The 22,400-nt window shown below is 33.0% G+C and overlaps 2 protein-coding genes across 5 annotated transcripts; both read left to right on the plus strand.

The window, feature by feature from the left end:
• The first annotated feature begins 540 nt into the window (after positions 1 to 540).
• LOC133678566 (peroxisomal membrane protein PEX14) lies at positions 541 to 7,794 on the plus strand. 4 transcript variants are annotated; one of them, XM_062100918.1, is made up of 13 exons: positions 541 to 643; positions 746 to 823; positions 1,263 to 1,498; positions 1,646 to 1,685; positions 1,809 to 2,005; positions 2,208 to 2,397; positions 2,520 to 2,609; positions 4,276 to 4,349; positions 4,477 to 4,519; positions 4,600 to 4,667; positions 5,425 to 5,469; positions 5,554 to 5,622; positions 6,773 to 7,475. In XM_062100918.1, the coding sequence occupies exons 2-13, from the start codon at positions 766 to 768 to the stop codon at positions 7,259 to 7,261; spliced, it is 1,599 nt and encodes a 532-aa protein (XP_061956902.1). In that variant the 5' UTR covers positions 541 to 643; positions 746 to 765; the 3' UTR covers positions 7,262 to 7,475. The 4 variants fall into 4 exon arrangements, 3 of the variants coding, with proteins under 3 accessions (XP_061956902.1, XP_061956903.1, XP_061956904.1); XR_009835989.1 differs by adding an exon at positions 7,616 to 7,794 and having other exon boundaries at positions 547 to 823; positions 6,773 to 7,348; XM_062100919.1 differs by having other exon boundaries at positions 547 to 823; positions 1,812 to 2,005.
• Positions 7,795 to 12,484: 4,690 nt separating this feature from the next.
• LOC133678716 (1-deoxy-D-xylulose 5-phosphate reductoisomerase, chloroplastic) lies at positions 12,485 to 18,042 on the plus strand. The gene is made up of 12 exons (XM_062101180.1): positions 12,485 to 12,989; positions 13,311 to 13,489; positions 13,871 to 13,957; positions 14,199 to 14,324; positions 14,407 to 14,469; positions 15,234 to 15,383; positions 15,584 to 15,651; positions 16,108 to 16,219; positions 16,337 to 16,441; positions 16,603 to 16,724; positions 17,055 to 17,201; positions 17,546 to 18,042. Exons 1-12 carry the CDS (start codon positions 12,902 to 12,904, stop codon positions 17,712 to 17,714), a joined length of 1,416 nt encoding a protein of 471 aa, XP_061957164.1. The 5' UTR covers positions 12,485 to 12,901; the 3' UTR covers positions 17,715 to 18,042.
• The last annotated feature ends 4,358 nt before the right edge of the window (positions 18,043 to 22,400 follow it).

Here is a 22,400-nt window from a genome sequence, read left to right on the forward strand (position 1 = left end):
CCACTGCCAATCATTCTTCCGTTTCTATTTGTTGTTTTCCTTCAAAAGCCAGAGAGATAAGACCTTATTAATTTATTTTTGGAAAAACAAGCAATTTTTATTATCTGCCTTTCCGCACCGTTTCTTCTTTCTTGTTGTCTTTTTGAGTTAATTATAGCCCAGTCCTTATAGTTTAATAACATTAACTACTTCGACCATATTGTTTCATACACTTCATATTTAATCCTAATTTTCTTAAATTTTGTCAGCACGGTCCTTTTACCGAGATCACATTCTTTCCTGATTTATTTTGTTCCTTCTTTTTTATTTCAAGAGACAAAGAAGAGTAGGATCAGATAAGGAGGAAAATCTTGATAACAAAAACTTTTTTTAAAAAAAAAAAATAAATCGAGGACAATCAAGGGGCGTTAAGTGATTTTTATACTATATGGACTGGCTGGTTATTATTGATAAATTATAGGGATCTAAGATATAAATTAGCTCCTTCGTTTATTTTTGGTATAAAAATAATATATATAAAAAATCCCAACAACCAAAAAAAGAAAAGGAAAAAAAATAGCAAGTGATAGCAAGAGAGCTTCGAAGTGAGCAAAAACTAGCTCTGGCTGACAGGCACCATCGACGTCATCATCTTTATATTAAGGCTCGTCGATTTATTTCTTTCTCTGTCTAGGCCTCTCTCTCTCTCTCTCTCTGGGTTTTTTTGGCCCTCTCTTTATTTTATTGTTCTGGTTTCAAAATTCAGTCAACAGAGGAGGTTTGAGTATGGCGACTCAATCATCGGATCCTCCTCCTCCTTCAAACCCTGCCGATCAAAATCCTGGTTCGATTTCCCTCTCTGTACTGATATTATATCTTTGAGCTTACAAGATTATTGTTATAATTATGTGATTAGCAGCTCAATTAATTAAGTTTTAGCTATGCTTACGGTTCAATCTCCAATTTTTTTTTTATAATTGAATTTCGCTCTTTTTTTTGTGGTTGTTAATAAGTTTGACGAAGTAGTTAAGTAAAAAACTGTTTCGTTAGCCAATAATTATTCTTATTTGGCAAACCAGAAAAAAAAAAAGAGCTATTGGATGCGTAACTACACTTGCAATTGATTGCTATCTCTTTTGTTTATGGGATGACTAATCAAAGATGATGTCAATGGTGGGGGGGGGGTGTTATTTGTTTATAGAGTGTCAAATTACGTCAAGCTTAGGATATATAGCAAAAATGCTAAGCATAGAGTAATGGGTTTTTTTAACTTTGAGCTACAGGGAATGTACAGCCAACAAATGGGATTCAGCAAGATGCTGAGGTTGAGGCTATCAAGCAAAGTCCTCCATCTGTCTTTGTGAACTCGGAACCAATGCGAGAGGAACAAGTGCAGAATGCTGTAAAGTTTCTTTCGCACCCAAAAGTTAGGGGTTCTCCAGTTATGTATAGAAGATCGTTTCTTGAGAAGAAGGGCCTCACAAAGGAAGAGATAGATGAAGCTTTTCTTCGTGTGCCGGTAAACAAATTATTCGTTTTGGCTCCCCACTTTCTTACATGCCACCCTGTTTAATCATTTTTTTCCTCTGGGAGAGCTAATCGATTCTCAATGTATTTGTATTTGTACCTGTTTGTTTTCCCTGCTGATGTTTTCTGCAAATTGCAGGATCCAACTCCAAGCACACAGGCAACCAGTTTGAATCAAGGTATAAGATCTTAATATGAAAGTGAGATGTTTATTGTCTTTCATGATAAGCAGTCATTGGGTTTGCTAAGATTTTTATATCCTTGCATCATTGATTGTATTTTGTGTTGTACTATGACAAAAGCAGAGGGGCAGGTGAAATCAACACCAAATGCTCAGCCACTAGCTTCAGCACAAACTCTGCAGCCTGTAGCAGCTGGTCCTACTGCTGTAATTTCTTCAGTAGGGACTTTGACTCGATCTCGGTTTCACTGGTATCATGCTGTTTTTGCCGTAGGACTATTGGCAGTTTCAGGTGCTGGAACAGTTGTGTTAGTTAAGGTATCAAAAATACTCTACACAATCACTCTGTCATGTTAATCAAACTGTTAATGCCTCTGTTGTTTTCCATTTCCAAAAGATGGTGTAGGGTTGCATCTATAAGTTTCTTGCACCCATCTTAGTGTAAATAAATGTACCGGTTTTTGTAAGGTTCTATATGTTAATTTTCATGACATGAACAGATAACATATTTCTTGTTCAGAATACTGTTATTCCCAGGCTGAAGTCTTGGATACGTAAGGTTGTGTTGGAAGAAGAAGATGACAATGTGAAGAAAACTAATTTAAAGCCAAGCTTGGCAGAAGAAGCTGCGGCAGCTGCCAAAGCAGCAGCAGCAGCAGCTGTTGATGTTGCAAGAGCGAGCCAGGAACTATTGAATTCAAAAAATGAAGGTGGGATAATGATAGAATTTCTTTCATTTCCACTGCTGTCTTTAAAGAAAACTGGTTTCCTTAAACACTTTCTGATTAGTTATTTTCTTTGTAATGGTTGAACCTTGCTCAACTCCTTTCAGAGAAGAGATACTTCAAGGAATTTATGAAAATGTTAGATTTGCAAGTACAGGAAATGAAGTCAATGAGTACTGCAATACATAGATTGGAAGGTGAGAAGATGTTGCTTTGACATCAGAACCAAACATATTTGTTTCTATGTGCTGCATACATATGGTTGTTGAGATGCTTTTGTTGTCCTTTTCTGTTGCAGTTCCCATTCACAATTTTTTTATTTGTTATTAGTGTATTTATGAAAGAAGAACTTTCTCCGTCACTTGTGCTTTCAGAGCTTTTAGGCATATGATTGCCTTTTTTACAGGCATCTAGGCATTAAGGCATTGTTACTGACTGTTTAGATGTTAAATGCAATAGTGTGAGGCTCCCTTTGTAAATGTTACTATTTGCAAACCATATAGATTGTGAGGAAAATTTTAAAAAGCTATCTTTTGGTTTGGTGGAAATGGAGAGTGGATTGCTGAGTGCTCGATGCTGATGATCACTGCATCTTTAAGACATTCATAGAAGATGGAGGTGCTATTTTGACACTCCTGCACAAAAACTTTCAAGGCTAATCTAGTTGTACATGATTCATTCAGGCATTCTGAAAACCATTCCTAAAGTTGTTGTCTTTCAACTAATTCAGCAGTGTCTCATTGTCTTGGCTGATCATTTTTAATTCTTCTACCACATGTTGCCCATATTGATGCTGGAGCAAATCCTTAATAATAGTTTAGATTTAATAAGTTATCGTAGCAAGGTAGTGTAGTATATGTAGCAGCTTTCACATAAATCAGGGTTTTTTCCTTTACTAGTTTATTTATGCTAGTTAAAGCCCTAGATCCTTGCAGGACAAGGAATCACTGGTCTTGATCACCAAGTAAAATTACTTAACCTCCAAGGAAATATTTAAAAGGTCACATGCTAATTACATGATTCCTAATTAATTAAAGAACATGTATATATACATGGCTGGTCAATTTGAAAATGCAGGATCATAATCTACATTTGTAGATTTGTCACCTTGTAAATATTTGGAGTTTCTACTACATGCATCTCTAATTTGGCATAAAGTATTATGCAAAAGTCATGGAACCTAAATAACAGGACCAGTGGTCCATTCTATTGTTGCTTATCCAGGAAAGCTAAAGTTAAACCTAGAGAGAACAAGAGGATTTGTTTCTTGCATAGTTTTGTTGGTGTGTAAGGATGTATGAATTGACCAGATTTTCCTATGCTTATATGACCTTTGACTAAGCAAAATGTTTTTTGGAAAATAAGAAATGATTCATATCGTTTACATTATTTTTGAACTTTTTGGTTGTTGGCCAGTTATGGACAAAATAAATGGCCGCAGTAGTCATTGCTCTTGCGCATGTTGCAGTTTCTTGTTTGTAATGAGTGGTTCATTATTGCTCAAGTTTGTTGCTCTTTCTTGTTAATACATGCATTAAAAAGCTATCTGGCTTATTGCCTGAGTAATCTGCTTGGTTGTAGCCCAGATGCTTAAGGTGGTGCCTTAGTGAGCAAAAATATTACATTGAGTGTAATTGAAATTATGCAAAAAGGCTTTCAGCTTCAGTGTTTGTTGGTTGCAAAAGTCTGGGAACCATATTACATGTGCCACCAGTGAGAAGGCCTCAAGAGAAATAACTGTAACTTGTGGCCTTCCTTTTCATTCCCTACATTTTATCTTGAAGCGTTCTGAGATTTGTGGACAACATGTCTCAACACTATCAGAAGATCTGTTTGTCAATATTTTTTTTCCTGCCTCATCAGGTCAAACAGATAACCGTGTGAGAAACTCTCTTGCTGATCAAGAAGATTATAGAGCCTTAGTTGCAAATCCAAAGGTGAGCATGACTTAGGTGTGGACTGAGCACTGAAAGCTTCATGATTTGGAATGAAAGTTTGCAGAATAATTGAGACAAGTTTTGAGCGAAGCAATTTGAAGCTCTATATATTTCTCTCTTTTTGCAGCAAACATATACCAATGGCAAGACAGAGTTTGATTTGCACTCAGGTTATTTTCCAGCCATTTCATTTTCTGTTTTTGTTTTTCTGTTTCGATTTCCATCTCATCTAATCGGACTTTATGGACAGGGGGATCTTCATCGCAGCCTGCATCTGCTGAACCCTCTGCTGCACCACACCCTAAGTCATATATGGAGGTAAGAACTAGTATAACAAATTTGTTCAATTGTATTGCAGGCTGGCATCCATTGGAATTAATCTTGCTGCAGTGGACCTGTGGTCAATAGTTGCATGATGCTGGTGTTTCTGGAGTGAAACATAGATGCAACTCTTTTTTCTTTTCTTTTTTTATGTTGAAGTGTATCATATTTCATTAATTGGAAACAGGCATGCAACTGAGGGCATAAAATATCTCTGTTTTCTTTTTTAGTTTTGATTTAAGGTTTTTACTTCTTAGAACCCTACTTAGACATTTTTGAATCTTAGTTTCAGAGTTTTGATATTGAACTTACTTGGTCAGACATTTGATTTGAACCACTTTATTAAACAGTTTCAAGTTAATTATTGAAAATGAGGATCGATGGAAACATTTCAGAATTGATAGGGTTCTGAAATCTGAAGTTTGGTAGAGAAGAAAGTGTCAACTTTGATACTTTCTGTAGCAATGTAAGCCAATTCCAGCTTAGTTTAAGGAAAAATTGCTAAATGTTTAAACATTGAACAGAGACAACTTCTTTCTCAAGATAACTGTATGAGCTTGATGTTCCTTGTTCTAACTGGAATTTGAGTTTGCAAATTGAGATGTCTGAATTTTTCTTCTTTCCATGTTGTGCAACTTTCTTCATGTATGAGGATGCTTAAGAAATAACTATTGCAGATTCAATTTGGCAACACTGATGGATTCAGTAGCCTATGATAGAATTCCGCTAACCATTTGGTAATTATGTTGCACAGATCATGGAGATGGTTCGGAGAGGAGAGAGACCTGGCAATATCAGGGTAAGTCAGACCTAGTCCTTACACTGAAATTGGCTTCCTTCTCTGTGTGACATGATAGTTTTGTCATCCTGGATTTATATGCAGGATATCAATGATCAACCACCCAATCCTAGTCAGCAAATTTCAAATCCTCGCATTGCGCCTAGAACTAAGGTGTGCAACTGAAGACTCAAATTATTGATCAATCAAAATTCATGCCCCCCTTTCTAATGTCTTAAATAGAGTGATTGGTTTAGGCACCAAAGTCAGGAAAATGCAAACCTTATAGGATAGGAAAACTAAACTATAGGAAAAGGTACCAAATAGGAAACAGAACTAGATTCCTTACAAATCATTTTAACTGCTAAATAGAAAATAACAAAGTTTTATTAAAAAAATACCAAATAGGAAACATAACTAGATTCCTTACAAATCATTTTAACTGCTAAATAGAAAATAACAAAGTCTTATTAAAAAAAATTGTTTTATCATATACAGAACAAAATTTCCTATTTAGTCAAGTATTAGTTCCCGAAGGAGTGTTTTCTCATTCCATATCACATTTCCTTCTTTTTCATGGATTCATACGCTAATGGGAGGTTTTCTATTTAGATGGCCATGTAGATGCAGAGCATCTACCTGTCTAGATGCAGAGCATTCTTACTTTCACTCTTCCAATTTAAAACTCCTGCATTATAGTAATTAATTTACTCCTGAATATCATTATTGAAAAAAAGAAACTCCTGAATGTTATGCATATCTGACAAGATGTTTCTTGGCTCTCCCTCGCATTCCTTCTTCTCCAAATAGAATCATAGGCTAATGTAGATTATATAATTTTTCTTATTCAGCTGGTCATGTTAGGTATGAAAATCTGAAACTGCAACCAGTCTTCAGAGAGTCGCCACCCCGTCCCCCTCTGTCTACCTTTCCACTATTCTGATTTAAAACTCCTGGATTGCTTCAAGTAGTGTGATTAATTTTTCCTGAGTGTCTTTTATATTTGACAAGAGTACTGCTAAAATTAGGGGAAGAAAAAGGCCTTACAAATTGGTGTGGCGTCTACTTTATCCAACACTCAGTTTTACTGATTGCATCATGTCTTATTCTATCAGATGATTCAGAAGTAGCTCTGAGTTGATTGATACAGGCTTTTGAGTTCACTCTTAAAAACAGAATCCATTATTGTGGTTAGAGATATATAGCTTGGAAAAATGTCTTCAGATTTTTTAGACTGCTGCAGAATATGATTGAATAACAAGAATCTTCTTAAGAATTTTTGAATTAACATTAAAACAAACTTCTCCTTTTCCTGTCTGAGTAGCCATGGGAGGTTGGTCAAGTCCAAAATAACTCAAGCCAGGTGCTTCAGTCTCAAGTGAGCGGAGAAGATTTGAATTCCAAGGTACAAGACAATGGTATCTATCAGTTTGATGGTGAGAGCACTACACCCTGGTGGCAGCAGAAAAATACCGGAATTGCAGAGATAGATAATGAAGATGAAGTAAAGGCTGGACTTTATGGTGGACAAAACAACCAGCAACCAGTTAGGCGCACATGGGTCCCTCCCCGGCCACCTCCTGTTGTGATGGCTGAAGCGGCTGAAGCCATCAGACGACCAAAACAATCAATTCAGAAAGAACAATTGGAAAATGATCGATCTGTGTCTCATCGAACAGACACGGCTGATGAGTTGCAAAGGATAACAAAAATATCAGAATCAGGGGGTGCTGTGGAGATTAATGGTGGGGGGTCAGTGCTGAACTCAAGTGAGATACAGGAGGAGCCAGAACAAATCCATGAAGGGAACTAAAGCAGGGTTTGATTTGCATGATCTGCTTGATACAAAGTACAGTTTGGTGTTTGAAACCACTGCCCGCGAATATGTTAGATCAGCCTGGTACACAATCTATTTGATTCTAAATGTATATTATGTTGCTAAGTTGTCTCGTTAGACCCTGTTTCTGAAGTTCATTTTCACCAGAGAATAAAGCTATGCCTTACGAATAATGGATAATATTTTTGTATATTGTTGTGTGCGTAGTGTTTTGCCCTACTCACTAAGCTCAACGTGGATATCTGGGTTTTGCTTTTTTGTCCAATGTCAAAGCCTGCATACCAAGTTGTGAAGAATAATTTTGGTTTTCCTTTGCTCTCTGTTAGACAGGAGGCCACCCTCTACCTGCCACCTGCCACCTGCTGAGACCAGCAGAAGCTGAAATTTAGCTAGCAAAAGTTTTATAGCATGAGAGCGTGTTCGGCTATTGTTTTGTAGCTTTTATTGTTTAGTTTTGAAGCAAAGCAATTAAGATATATCAGAAAAGTATTTGATAAGGATTTTGAAAATTATTTGTTCAATTTTTTGGGGTGGAAGGTGATTTTTATTCTTTCTTTTAAAGAGCTAGAGATATATTAGTTTTATTCTTTTTTTTTTCTTTTTTTTCCCTCCTTGTTACTGAATCTAGTTAGTTGATGTTTGTTTTTTTATTTCATAAGTATTTTTTTAAAAATAATTTTTTTATTTCTTATTTGTTTAAAATTAATATTTTCATGTGTTGATATTAAAAATAATTTTTTAAAAATAAAAAATATTAGTTTAATATATTTCCGAGCAAAAAACACTAATCGTTACTATATTTTTAGACACCTCATGCTTCTGAATTTTCTTAAAGAACCCCTGAGTTTATATTAATCATTCATATCATATACAATTATATTAATCTGATGGGGGAGTTGGATCTTGAGAAGGAAAAGAAATTGAAGTCGGAGAAGATATTGGAAAATACCGATCATGAAGAGCAGCTGGGCGCAACACAAGAGTCATTTGTGCAAGGCTATATGACTCCATCGTATAGCTTTGTTCCTGCCGCTAGAATTATTTGCTTGCCATCTATGTGGATCCAAAACGGTAGTCTTTAGGCTCATAGACTCCAGTGGGTTTGCTACTCTTTCAAGTCGGGACTAAGGAACTAGAGATTTGGGAACTTCTGGAACTCCAGCTTACTCGCCAACATAGTAAAGTGAGAGTGGATGTGGAATGGTCAGTTCTCGTTCTCGTTAAGAAGTTACGAGAATATATTAAAAAATAATATAAATTATATTTTAAAATTTTTTTAGATTGAATTGGTTATTTGATATAATATTAAAATTTTAATGATTAACCGGTTATAAGTTTGAATCTTATCTTTTTCATTTATTAAAAGTTACTGATTTTACCATCGAAAAATTCTTAAATCCCACAAAAATAACTGTTTTGCAGGTATTAAATTTTCTATCACCAATTATCAATAAAAGAATAATAACATAGACTTGTTATTATACTTTATCTAAATACTTCAAAGCTTTTATTTTTTAGCATATTGAATACCAAAATATATCACTTTTTTTTTTGGTTAATGAAATCATGAAGCTTGAACATTTGTAAGTGGCATTCTTTTTTTTTTTATATGAGTAATGTTATGATAAAATAACTTTAAAAATGTTATTAATTGTGGCATAAAATGAAAAGAATGTAAATAAATTATTGTTTTATAAGGAAAAAAAAAAATTATCTGCAGAAGCTATAGTGGAAAGTTATTGTTAAAAAAAAAAAGTGACGTTAATAAATAATATCAACATAATTACTTGTTTCTCCAAGAACGAATTACTCCTGAAAATATAAAATTGATAAGTAGTTTCAAAGACTTTAATGAGAGAGGGAGAGAGCATTTAAAGCAAAAAACAATTCTTTCTTCTTACTTTGGATTTAAAAAAGGCAGCTGCCATGTTAGTGAATGAGTCTTTCAATAGTGTTTCTTCAACTTTAGTTAGCGTTTAGAATCGTGATTATATCTATATTTTAAAAAAAATTAATTTTTTTATATATTTTAAATTATTTTGATGTGTTAATTTCAAAAATAATTTTTAAAAAATATAAAAACATCATTTTAATACATTTCAGCATGAAAACACTTTGAAAAGCAATCATAATCTCACTCCCAAATAAACTATACTCGAAACCAAACAGGTGCGAGAATAAATAAATATATCGACCGGTTTGAAGACCCTGCAAACAAAAAAGACGAATCGATAACCTTGACGGGATGCTAGTCATATAAATTTGCTTTATATTTTATATTGATCCTCAAAGTTTAGAATATCTTAATTTTGAGTCTTCAATCTATTATTTTGTCATCTACATTATATAAATTGTTTGTTGTCGGCTTATGTTGATGCAATTGGACACTTTGTTTCATAGTTTTGAAACTCAACCGACCTAGGGCTGGAAGCGGGCCGAGTTGAAGAAAAAATAGAGGAAGGAAAAACCTGGTGTGACCTGGTTGACCCGGCAAGACCCGGTCAAAAACCCGATTGCAATTCGTTGATTTTTGTTTTTGTTTTTTACTAAAACGATGTCGTTTTGATTAAAAAAAATTGATTCGAGCGACCCGGTCAAAGCCCGGAACTCAGGTCTTGAACCGAGCCGGGTCTGAAAACTATGCTTTGTTCAGTACTAAATAATAAATAATAAGGTTGTGATTGCTACAAATTGAAAATGCTGAAGATATTGACAAATCTTAAATGTCAGGTATCAATGCGAAACATTTGACAAACTAAAGGGAGGAAAATATAATTCGTCCTTTGAATATTCCAACACCAAGCATTTAAAACATTTCAGCTCCCTGTTTTGCCAAATGATAGAACTTAATAAAGACAAAGAAAAATTATTTCCATATGCTTGATGTATAACAAGAAACAAAGGTGTTTTCTAATTAAATAGCTTCACACATGAGTTTTTTGATACTTTTTTTCTAAACCCCACGCACCAAATAGCACCAAAACTAGTCTCTTGATCTATTCTCTGTTATAGTTCAATCAATTTTTTAAAAAATATTAAGAGCATAGAGAGTTTTTTTTACAATGTCATTCATAGTCTATTTAAGTGGGTAAATATTAAAACCTCTTGTTCCACCTCTTTTTTTAACTAAGTTTATAATAAAACCGTGTGAGAGTTGACCTCACTTAAATCAATCGATTTTATGGATCCAAAAATAACTTAAATGATTAATAAAAACATGATTTAATTTTTAAAAAAACTAAAAGATAACAATTTTTTTTAAAAAAATCAAGACAACAACAAATTAGATCAATCTCAGTCCACCTACAACCTGGATCATGGACTCTATTGTGTTTGATAACCTTTTTTATAAATTTGTTTATTTAATTATATAATAAAAATAGATGCTCACAACAAAATTATCCTATAACTTTACCCTAGTCCCCAGATTTGTTTATTTTTAATCTTGCTTCCTTAAAACTTAATTGTTTGAAATTGCTGAAACTTGCTTTGTTTCACAAAATCAAAGCATCAACCGAGCACTGAAAATCTTCCTCGATATTGCACTATCTTCAAATCAAGCCGACCAAAAAAAAAACTACCAAGTCAAATCATCAATTAAGACAATAGAAATAGATCAAATTAAAAAATAAATAAATTGAGGGATAAAAAAGGACTTAACCTTCCTTTGCCCTTGCATTTTATTCCCTGTATTTAGCAAGAAAAAGGGGTTGAATATCTTCTAATTGTTCAAATTCAATCTCCATAGCTTTAATTGTTTTAAATCATTAAAACTTCATTTAATTTAATTAAGACATGACATCCTTTCTTTTACAACTTCATACAAGAAGCCAAAAACCACAAGAGAGGAGAGGACGGATCTAGGGGTCCTATCAATTCAAGCCTAATTCGTGGAAAATTTTGAATACATGCATGTGATTCATGGCTAGTGCATGTGATTCACATTCCCTCACTGCATAAATTAGCATTCATTATTTTTGTAGCTCTATATGTCAAATCCTTTAATGTTGATTTTGCATATATATATATATATATATATATACCTCTATGGTAGAGGTTTTTTTCAAAAACATTCTTTTAAATTATCTTAATTTTAATTTATAATACAAGTTTTGCAAATTAACTTGAGTTGTCTTATCTCTTATCATTTAAGTTACATATCTATCACACTATCTCGGATTGACTCAGATTTTTTTTTTAATCCAACTTTTTGCTTTCAAAAGTTTTTTTCAAAGTTATCATGATTTGTTTTAAAATATTTTTATGTTTGTTTATTATTTTTACTGATTTTTTTATTATGTAATTAAAATAAAGCTAATTTATTAATCATGATCGAGGCTATAACAGAGTGGTTGGTTTTTCTTATTCTTCTAGAACACACATGGACATCCCAAACAGAGATTTTAATTTTAGCATCTTTATATAGCATGATAGGAGCTCATATATAATAATGTCATCAGATAGGATGCATCCAGGAAATTGTTCTTCAACTATTTTTGTGGTGAGTTAAGCATGAATAAAACAATTCACGTCTATATACTGTCATTATTTACTTAATAAAAAATGGGAGATTCCACTTGCAGTATTATTCGTTAAAAGTTAATATAATACCAATAATTGTTTGAAAATTACCATATTGGGTTTATTTTAGTAAATAATATTACCATATTCGCTCAAATTATTTTTTACCGAATTTATGATGATGTTGAAAATTAAAATTATTGAATTTTTTTAATTTATCTCGGATTGATTTAAATTAATATTTTTAAAATATTTAAAAGTTATTGTTTTTATTTTTTAAAACCTAACCGGATAAAAAGAAATATTCTTGCGATTATTTTTGTTTTGGTTCGGTTTTAATAAAAAAATAACTAAATTGATTTTTTTAAAAATTAAAATCGGTTCAAACTGATTAGTTTTGGTTCGGTTATTTTAGAACAAAAACCAGTTCAAACCGACCAGTTCCGGTTTGGTTTGGTTTGATTTTTTGGTTTGACTCGTTTTTTTCTAATTTGAGTTTGGTTCAGTTTTTTATTTCAGGTTTATAAAACCGAACCGGTCAGTTTTTTAAAAAATTTAATTGATTTAATTCATTTTTAAAAAAAATTTAATTTTTTCAATTATTTATTTCTCACCCCAGAGGAAACATATAAACGGTGGCACTACTAACATTACTGAAGGACCGGACAGGATTTTGTGACATCTATGAATCAAACTAAATTCCACAAGATGATTTGATTCCTTTATCGTCCTTCCCCCCCACTCGTTCATGTTCAACGCCCACTCCACTACTTCTCTCTTCATCCTCTCATTTCTCACTCCCCCATTTTCATCTATAAAATAATAACCAGAAAACAAACACGGAAACCCCACAACTCACAAAGCCACACCTTTCTTTCATTAAATTCAGCTGTGCTTGCTTAGTACTGTTTTTCTTGGGGCACATGCAGATTATTGCTCTGTCTTTGGCCATGTAATCTTTGACACCCCACATATAATTTTGTTAAAGAAAAAAAAGATTATATTTTTCTTTCTGCTCTTGTTTGCCTCTTCATACCTTTGGATTTTGAGCTGCAAAGTTAGAAGATAGTACTGTTATTAACTAGCTAAGACCAGATGGCACTTAATATTCTATCTCCAGCTGAAATCAAGGCCATCTCTTTCTTGGATTCTACTAAATCCAATCGCCTACCTAAGCTTCAAGGTTTCTTTTCCACTCTCTTTAATTCTTGGTGTCAATTTGCTTCTCTGGGTTTTCTGTTTGTTTTCAAGAAAAGAGCAGAAAGTTTCTTAGAAAGTAGTGTAGAAGAAAGTTGGATAATTTTACCTTTTGGGGTGTCATAGAAAAGGTGAAACATTTGAGGCAATTATGAACCTTTTGCTTTATGTATGCAAAAAACTTTTTGGGTGACCTCTCAGTTTAACAATGGATAATTTTGTGGAAGACTTGAGAATCGAATTTCGTTGTTTTTGTAGTAGAAATAAAAAGGTTTGAAACTTTGGTGCTTGCTCGTGCTTAACACAGGTGGGCTTAGTTTGAAGAGGAAGGATTGTGGGGGGAGAAGAATTCAGTGTTCAGTTCAGAATCAGAATCAGCCACCTCCAGCTTGGCCAGGAAGAGCCTGTCCAGAACCTGGACGCAAGACATGGGATGGTCCTAAGCCTATATCAATTGTTGGATCTACTGGTTCCATCGGAACGCAGGTAACAATATAATGAGGCCAAAAACAAAACTGTCCTAATTATTGTACTCTTATGCTTTGAGTTTCTACTTAATTGGCTGCTGATTTTGAACACTTAGATAGAGAATGAGCCATTGAGGCTGAAAAGCTCATGGGATAGGAGGTTTATCTAACATGTATTCTGCTCGGTAACATTCTCTTTGAAAGAAGTGGGGAGGGTCACTCTTAGTTTCACTTTAGGATAGTCTAATTATGGATAAATATAGCCTTTATTGGAGTTGGGTAGCCTCACTTTTTGTCAAGCCAGTTGCTTTACCAAGAATAATTATCATTCTTTAGCCTTCTTTGTCTTGGTTTTCTTTCTCAGATGCCCTTCATGCTTGATCATTTGTGTATCTTGCAGACTTTGGACATTGTAGCGGAGAATCCAGATAAATTCAAAGTTGTGGCACTCGCAGCTGGGTCAAATGTTACTCTTCTTGCAGATCAGGTAATCAGTAGGTTTTATGTTGTAAAGAACTTGCAATACCTTATTATCAGATTATGTGCTTTGAACAGTGTGATTACCAATCTATTCTTTACTTGAGTATTAGAAGTGATGGTTGGGATAATTATCTTAACTGCTGTCTTTACCTGTTTTCTTTTAGGTTTAAAGCTTTAAGAAAATGAATCATATTATGGTCGCATTTACTCCCCCCCCCCCCCCCCCCTCTCTCTCTGGGGTTTTACAGGTGAGGACATTCAAACCTCAACTGATTGCTGTTAGAAACGAGTCATTAGTTGCTGAACTCAAAGAGGCCCTGGCTGATGTTGAGGAAAAGCCTGAGATTATTCCTGGGGAGCAAGGAGTTGTAGAGGTAGAATAACATCACTTCTCTTTTCAGTTTGTATGCCTGCTGAAGTTGTTCTTGTTATTAATTGACAATGACTTCTTTTCAGGTTGCTCGTCATCCAGATGCTGTCAGTGTAGTTACAGGAATAGTAGGTTGCGCAGGCCTAAAGGTGAAATCACAATTCTGATTGATCATTCTCGAGTTAGTCTTTTTGAAATCCAGCATATCTAAAATATTTCTCAGACTAGGATTTCGAATGAGAGGGATAATGTAATGTGAGAATCTGATGACTGACTTCAATATGATGTGGGCATGATTGTGTAAATCCTCCACCCATAGTAAAAAAAAAATGAGTGGTTATTGAGTGTGCATTCTTTCTCACCTTTTTTGATGAATGAAAGTTTTTCATTAATAAAAAACAACTAAAAGGGCATAACCAATACATCACTTTTATGAAAAGTAACAACTCAATACGACTTTAGGTGCCTATTAAGGAACAATTACTGCCTATGAATTGATACTCAGAATTTACACCAATATTCTGCAGAATCCTAGTATTACGAAGCCTATAACCGACAACTTGGGCAATCCACTTAACAAGCAATTCATAGGTGTTACTGCATTTTCCATGAATCCTGTCATCGCGCTCCTTCTATATCCCTCAAAGAGTAGCATTCCATGCAAGCCTTAACAAAACAGACACGAAATATGTCTTATGCAGGTTGCTCTTAGCCCTAGAAAACTCAAAATTCCAGTCCCTAACATCCCTGCTAATACCACATTTCTGTAAGACAGCATGTTAGACTATTTTGGAGTAAATGACATTTTTTCCCTGTTTTATGAATTATCAAGTTACTTGTTGAGGATTTTAATTCAGTATTAAGGGGTCAATTATTACTAACCAACTATAGTTTCTCTTTCAATCTCTTTTAGCCTACGGTTGCTGCAATAGAAGCTGGAAAAGACATATGCTTGGCCAATAAAGAGACATTAATTGCTGGGGGTCCTTTTGTTCTCCCTCTTGCTCACAAATATAACGTGAAAATTCTTCCAGCTGATTCTGAACATTCTGCCATTTTTCAGGTATGAAATCATATCTATGCTGATAGTTGAAGCTTATCTATTTAGATATAAATCTCAAATGCTTCTGCTAATATATACTGAACTCTAATTGCCAGTTCTTACCTGTAGCATTTTCATGATTTTTGATCTTTCTGTTACTCAATAGTTACGAATTCCATTTCTGTTAAATAGAGAACTTAAAATATATATCCTTTCTTCAGTGTATTCAAGGCCTGCCAGAGGGTGCATTGCGGCGCATCATTTTAACTGCTTCTGGTGGGGCTTTCAGGTGTGAGATCTTAATTTAGTCTAAATGGGGCTTTAAGTATTTCCCTTTGATGTCATTTCTGATTAATTATGTTTTAGAACTATATACTTGTTCAGTAATTTGAAAAGTTCTGAGTGTTGAAGACCCCGTTTTCTTGGGCTTGAGAACCTTTAACTCGATTTACTTGTGCCTCTATCTTCACATCCATTTTCTCTGAAAATGCAAAGGTATCTTAAATTGATATCATCATATTTTCAGCAGAGACATCTCATTAACTAATATAACTTGTACAGGTACCATGTGTTCTTAAAATTTCATACTATTTGGATAATAAGTTTATTGTGTAGCAAACAACTGATATGTATCCTCTATCATGTATCGCTTTTTAATAGCTGATTCTGGGATGTCACAGCTTCATCATAAACCGTTTATTCAAAACTGGGTTTAACTATTGGTTTGTTTCCTTGGTGATCTTAGGGATTGGCCTGTTGAGAAATTGAAAGAAGTTAAAGTTGCTGATGCTTTGAAGCATCCCAACTGGAATATGGGTAAAAAGATTACTGTAGACTCTGCTACCCTTTTCAACAAGGTTTGTTTGGAATACCGTATTGATTCTGAATTGGAATCACCAATTACGTTTGGATGGATAATGTTTCTGGAATATGAATAAAAAGGTTACAGTTATTATTTATATTTGTTTCTACAGGGTTTAGAAGTCATTGAAGCCCACTATTTGTTCGGAGCTGAATATGATAATATTGATATCGTAATTCATCCACAATCTATAATACATTCAATGATTGAAACACAGGTTGGAATTTTGAATTTTTATCCTGTTGGCTGGCTTCCTCTAGTTTTCTGCATTTTCCAGTAGTGGTTGTCTATTTTCAATCTCTAGGGACTCTGGACTAGACTGGACATATACAAATTTGTTCTCTCCTAATCTTTGCATTGCTATTTGTTTCTTTACAGGACTCATCTGTTCTCGCACAGTTGGGGTGGCCTGATATGCGCTTGCCTATCCTTTACACAATGTCATGGCCAGACAGAGTTTACTGTTCTGAAATTACGTGGCCTCGCCTAGATCTTTGCAAGTAACTAGCTTTACTCCCTTCCAAACTAGTGCTTCAACATTTCCCTTTACTTTTTTTTTCTTTTTTTTTTGTGCGGATATGGTAGCAATCCAGCATATGAAACTTCCCATCGTAGTGGGTGCAAGTTATTTATTTCACGGTGACATTGACAATAAGTGTTTTGTGAACCAGTCTTTTTGCAGACATGATACCAAAAGTTATATAACTTTACATTCTGAGCCAAAGTGATGCAAAATGGAATTTGATAATGGTCTAGAAGCACAAACATGTCCAATGCTCGGTCTTTTATTAATTGTTTATTTAAAATTCTAAATTAAATTGATGATGCAGGCTTGGATCACTAACTTTTAAAGCTCCTGACAATGTAAAATACCCATCTATGGATCTTGCTTATGCTGCTGGACGAGCTGGAGGCACCATGACAGGAGTCCTCAGTGCTGCTAATGAGAAAGCTGTAGAAATGTTCATAGATGAAAAGTAAGTATTGATGTTGGTTATTCCTTTCATCTAAAATATGCTGATGATAATGACAGTTGCAACAGCACGGATTACTGGTTTGATGTTTTCAGGAGGTTCAAAAATCTAAAATAGTCAATTGTTTTGCCTATTTCTATGGTAAATAGTGGTGTGGGTCATAAAAATGTCATAAACACTGTAGTGGTGATTGTAAGAAGCCGCACTGTGTCAATTGATGCCTTCAGATTTTTGTGAGGCATTATGTTCCGTTTGTTTACTTTTCATTGTTTCTCCATAATGTGTACTAGTGTGTCATGGTTTTTGAATTCCTAGCTAACAAATAATTTATCTGTTTTTTCTTTCAGGATAAGCTATCTTGACATTTTCAAGGTTGTGGAGCTAACATGTGATAAGCACCGGGCAGAATTAGTGGTCTCTCCCTCTCTTGAGGAAATTATACATTATGACTTGTGGGCTCGAGAATATGCTGCTAGCTTGCAACACTCTTCTGGTCCAAGTCCTGTTTTCGCTTGATTGGACCACATGCCAACGCCATGATAGGCATCAGTATGATATAAATATTGAGATAGGCAACCAGAATATGTCCCAGTTTAAGTGCTTCCACAGGTGCATTTCTTGCATACTTGAAGGATCGTGAAAGTTATGGCAATAAAACCCCAAAGAAATGCATTTTGCAGAAAAGTTAAGATCTGGGGATTGAATAGCAGTATGATATAAATGTTAAGATAGGCAAGCAGAATGTGTCCCAGTTTAAGTGCTTGCACAAGTGCATCTCTTGCATACTTGAAGGATCGTGAAAGTTATGGCAATAAAATCCCAAAGAAATGCATTTTGCAGAAAAGTTGAGATCTCTTTATGGTTTCACACCCTTCTCTACAAAATAATCCAAAATGAGCACTTCTTGCATCTCTCTTAGATCACTAATATAGTATTCAAATCCCTCAGTCTTTGGACTGCTTGGTGGCTTCTTTCTCCAGGTCTAGCTGCTGGCCTTCTTTACTCTGAGATCATATAATCTAGTAATTAGAAACTCTTGGTTTAACGCAAAGTGAGTCCATTTGCATGTTCAAATATTTGTAAGTCCATGTTCATATATTTTTATGCAAGTATCACATGAAAATTGATCGTTAAATAAAAACTCAAGATTTTTTTTCCCCTAAACTAAAAATCATTAATCAAGACAATGACCCTTAGGGTGATCCCATACGAGGAACAAATAACCTAGCAATAGAAGGGTTCTGCATCCTCAAATAAGGCTAAATAGGAAAAGCTTTTATCATGCGTTCATATCCAACCAAAAGCCTATGAACCCTTCCAAACCCATTAAGCATTCCAAGAATTTTCTCGATCCATGGCTGCAAGTGTGTGTTTATGTGTTTAAAAGTGTGGTTGAATCTAATTTTAAAGAATTTTAAATTTTTTCTATTTTAAATTATTTTTTAATATTTTTAAAATGTGTTAATGTGTTAATATTAAAAATAAATTTTAAAAAATAAAAAAATATTATGTTAATATATTTTCAAGAGAAAAATAATATTACTACACTTTCAAATATATCCCAACTACCTTAAACATCAATTTTAAAAGCATGTTGGGACATAGTTGACTGCGCATTCTTAAAATTCTTGATTTTTTTATTTAAAATTAATTTTTTATTTTTTAAATATATTAATTTCAAAAATAAATTTTAAAAAATAAAAAAAATTATTTTTAAAAGAAATAGTTAGTATAATACTAAAAAGGCTCTTTTCTTTCTAATATGCCATCTGTCCACTTGATAATAAAACAATTATTAAACGTTATCAAGACAATAGCAAACACGTGGCCTATATATATATATATATATATATATATATATATATATATATATATATATATTATAGCGTCAACAATTGCTTTATTTTATATCAAGAGAAATTAAGGGAATATTTATTGATATACTAAAGATTTAAAATTAATGATTACAATATTAATTCTCCTTCACCGTTATTTGACTTGAAAAGACACAAACTATGTCGTCACTTGTCGACCGTTCAAATTTATCTTTGTAATTCCTTTGATAACCTTCCTCCTTCAAAATTCAAACAATTTACCTCTGAATTTCTTCAAAAAAAATCATAACTCAAGAATGGTAATTTCGTCTTCCTCCTCACCAAAGAACTCAAAAACAACATCTAGAGAACATGATTAATATTCAAAAACACTTTGCTTCAACATAGGTTCTAAACTCATTTAAATTATTGGATTGAAATGATTATTTGATAATATAAATTTTTAATTATATTTCCAAATGTATATCAATTATAAAAATAGAAGTCATATATGTTAGCTATTTATTGAAAATAAGGAGGAAAATAAATTAAGCCATGACTCACTTACAACTCTCTTTTTAATTTTTAGTTTTAAAGGTTTTTGAGCCCCATAGAATCTCTGCAATAACAGCTAAAGTATCGTTTATTAAAAATTAATTTTTTTATTAAAAAATTAGTTTTTTTAGTGTTTTTGGATATATTAATATTAACAAATATATTATTTTAATATATTTTCAATTAAAAAACACTTTAAAAACACAACATCAAATACTATTAGAGTAGTGCAATGAGTGGGGCATTTTTGAACTGCAAATATGCCATCAAGGTGATCATTCAACTAAACCGAGCACTTGATTTTTTTTTATTTTCTGGTAAGAGTTCAGCAATGTTTTCTTCTTTTCAATTAGCATGGTCACTCCCAACCTACTAGACCTTAGTGTTATGGTAGGGGAAAAGCTCCACAGGGAAGAAATAAACATCACCAATGATATTACTGAGTCTAAAATATGAGAATTTGATCTTGGACCAAGTATATAATGGCTTCATGAAAGCTGAAATTAAGGACACTTTTAAACCATATGAAAGGGAGCACATGCCTTGATTATGATATTGCATTTTTTTTTTCTTTTTTTTTTGGAAAAAAAGGAGTCATTTGGGTGTATCCTAAATGACTGGAATTTTTCTAGCCGTACCAATCTAAAAAGCTAAAATTTCAATTTTAACCTAAATAACTAGAATTTTAGTCCAACATCTACACCTATCCATGTCTCTTCAATATTATATCAACACACCTTTCTATATATTTCTTTTGGGTTTTCAAGAGCCAGTCACAAACGATTCATGCAAATAATTTTTTCTATTCACACAATTTTTTTATGTAGAGCAATAACATATTTTTTATACCAATAACACTATTCAGCACCGATATTTTCATTAATAACATGTGTGACATAACAATTATGACATGACATAATAACAAACAATCCACCATGGCTAGCTAATAATAACACATCATTTCTCTATTAATGATATGTCTTATTTTTTATGGAGAAAATCTAAGATCTGGGTGTATAAATACACCTATCACTAGGCAAAATCAAGATCATATCCTTAATTATATAGAGATAGCCATAGATAGCCAAACCATATGCAATCATGTAAAGATTCTAGACAATGCCATAGAAATTCTAGCCACATAAAAACTAGAGCATTCCCAACTGGAGCTAGGTTAGGCTATACAAGTTCTATCCAGCATATATATAATACACATTTCTTGTAATTTTTTTTTAAAATTCTTTTCTCCCTATACATTATTCTATTTACCTATATCTACTGACTTAAACATCAAAGTATCCCATGTTCTCATAGAATTCTCTTTTTTCCATAAACAACCAAAGCTAGACAAATATATATGTTGGAGCTATCACTTTATCAATCCAAGACGACGTAGCATAGAGAACCAATATTTTGAGTAACATTTTTTCACAACTTCATCAAATTTGTAAATAATTTGTTTGTGCCTGATTTCATAAGCTATTCAAAGGGTTTCTAAAGATCATAAGTAACTAATTTGACGAAGTCCATTAGTAAAGGGTCTTTCTCATTCTTTTTCAATTATCAAAAAGTTTGCACAAGGCCTTAAAAAAAGACTTTAGAGATAAATTTTTTATTTGAATCTCTTTTTTCTTATTCATTAATATTAAAAAATGTTAAATTCTTATACAAAGCCTTTATATTTATAGAGAGATTATAATATCAAACTATTATAATTCAATAAAGATTCTAAATACTAGTTTAATAAGGATACTAATTAACTAGTTAAACAAGGATTCTAAACACAAATCTTTTATTTTTATTTTTATCAAGGATTCTAACTTAGTATTTCAACTAATATCTTAACAATCCATTTCTTAAATCGATGTTCTTAAGCATTTAGTTTAGCTATGAGAGATTCTTATTAAAACAAGATCTTTTGGAGTGAAAACATCAAGTAATCTTCTAAGCTTCACAAATGACTTCAATTTTAGATTGACTTCTTCTATCTTTCTTTTGCGAAGGATATACATGTCTTTAATTGAAAGACTTAAAAAGCCTGAATGTGGGTGAATTAGGACTTTATTTAAGATTATGACATTTTAGAAATAAATCCTCAATTAGTTGAAGAATACTGAAAACCACAAACAATATTCAAAAGTAATTTTTCTCTTCAATTTCAGCAATCACAAACAATTCATAATTAATAATGCACAAGTAAATTGAGATAGAGAGAGATAAACAAATTGATTTTTACAGTAGTTCACACAATCACTTACTTCATTTCTTGAATTTCTATTGAAGTATTCACTATCACGCTCAATCTACATAATCGGTAAAAACCAAACTGATTACACAATTTTTTTACGAACTAAAGATTAAACTCGATTTTTTTACAGGCTAAGAATCAAACCTATCCCAATTTGTTCCTGAGCTTAAGATTAAAACAAATTCTTTTGTGGGCTAAGAATCAAACATATCACGCAATTTTTTTACAGGCTAAAAATTAAAAAACCTTATACATAATTTTTTCAAGGCTCAAGATTGTAAACCACTTTTTAGCTCTTTTCTAAATGATATACCTAAGTGGTTACAATATCACTTACATTTTCAGAGTTAGTTTATCTTTCACAAGAGAAAGATCACTTCTTGCAAGATGAGAAGATCACAATAGATTAACTCAAGTTTTTATAGAATATAATCTAATTCATAAAGGTAAGAAATTGATTTGATGTAATATAGGATTTGTTTTTCAAGAGAATACAAAGATGAATGAAAGCTTTTAAGAATAAGAGAAATTCAAAGCATCAAGTATGTAAGATTATAAAAGAGTAGGAGAGTAAGAGAGATCTTA

The sequence above is a fragment of the Populus nigra genome, chromosome 18, assembly GCF_951802175.1.
Source record: "Populus nigra chromosome 18, ddPopNigr1.1, whole genome shotgun sequence".
In the NCBI taxonomy this organism is placed as follows: domain Eukaryota; kingdom Viridiplantae; phylum Streptophyta; class Magnoliopsida; order Malpighiales; family Salicaceae; genus Populus; species Populus nigra.

Bases quoted from the DNA above. Each gene is read 5' to 3' on its own strand.
- LOC133678566 (XM_062100918.1), top strand. From the start codon at position 766: ATGGCGACTCAATCATCGGATCCTCCTCCTCCTTCAAACCCTGCCGAT. The intron at 2,006-2,207 runs GTATCAAAAATA...TTTCTTGTTCAG, and splicing joins GAACAGTTGTGTTAGTTAAG to AATACTGTTATTCCCAGGCT. The intron at 5,470-5,553 runs GTAAGTCAGACC...ATTTATATGCAG, and splicing joins AGAGACCTGGCAATATCAGG to GATATCAATGATCAACCACC.
- LOC133678716 (XM_062101180.1), top strand. From the start codon at position 12,902: ATGGCACTTAATATTCTATCTCCAGCTGAAATCAAGGCCATCTCTTTC. The intron at 15,384-15,583 runs GTATGAAATCAT...TCCTTTCTTCAG, and splicing joins AACATTCTGCCATTTTTCAG to TGTATTCAAGGCCTGCCAGA. The intron at 17,202-17,545 runs GTAAGTATTGAT...TTTTTCTTTCAG, and splicing joins GAAATGTTCATAGATGAAAA to GATAAGCTATCTTGACATTT.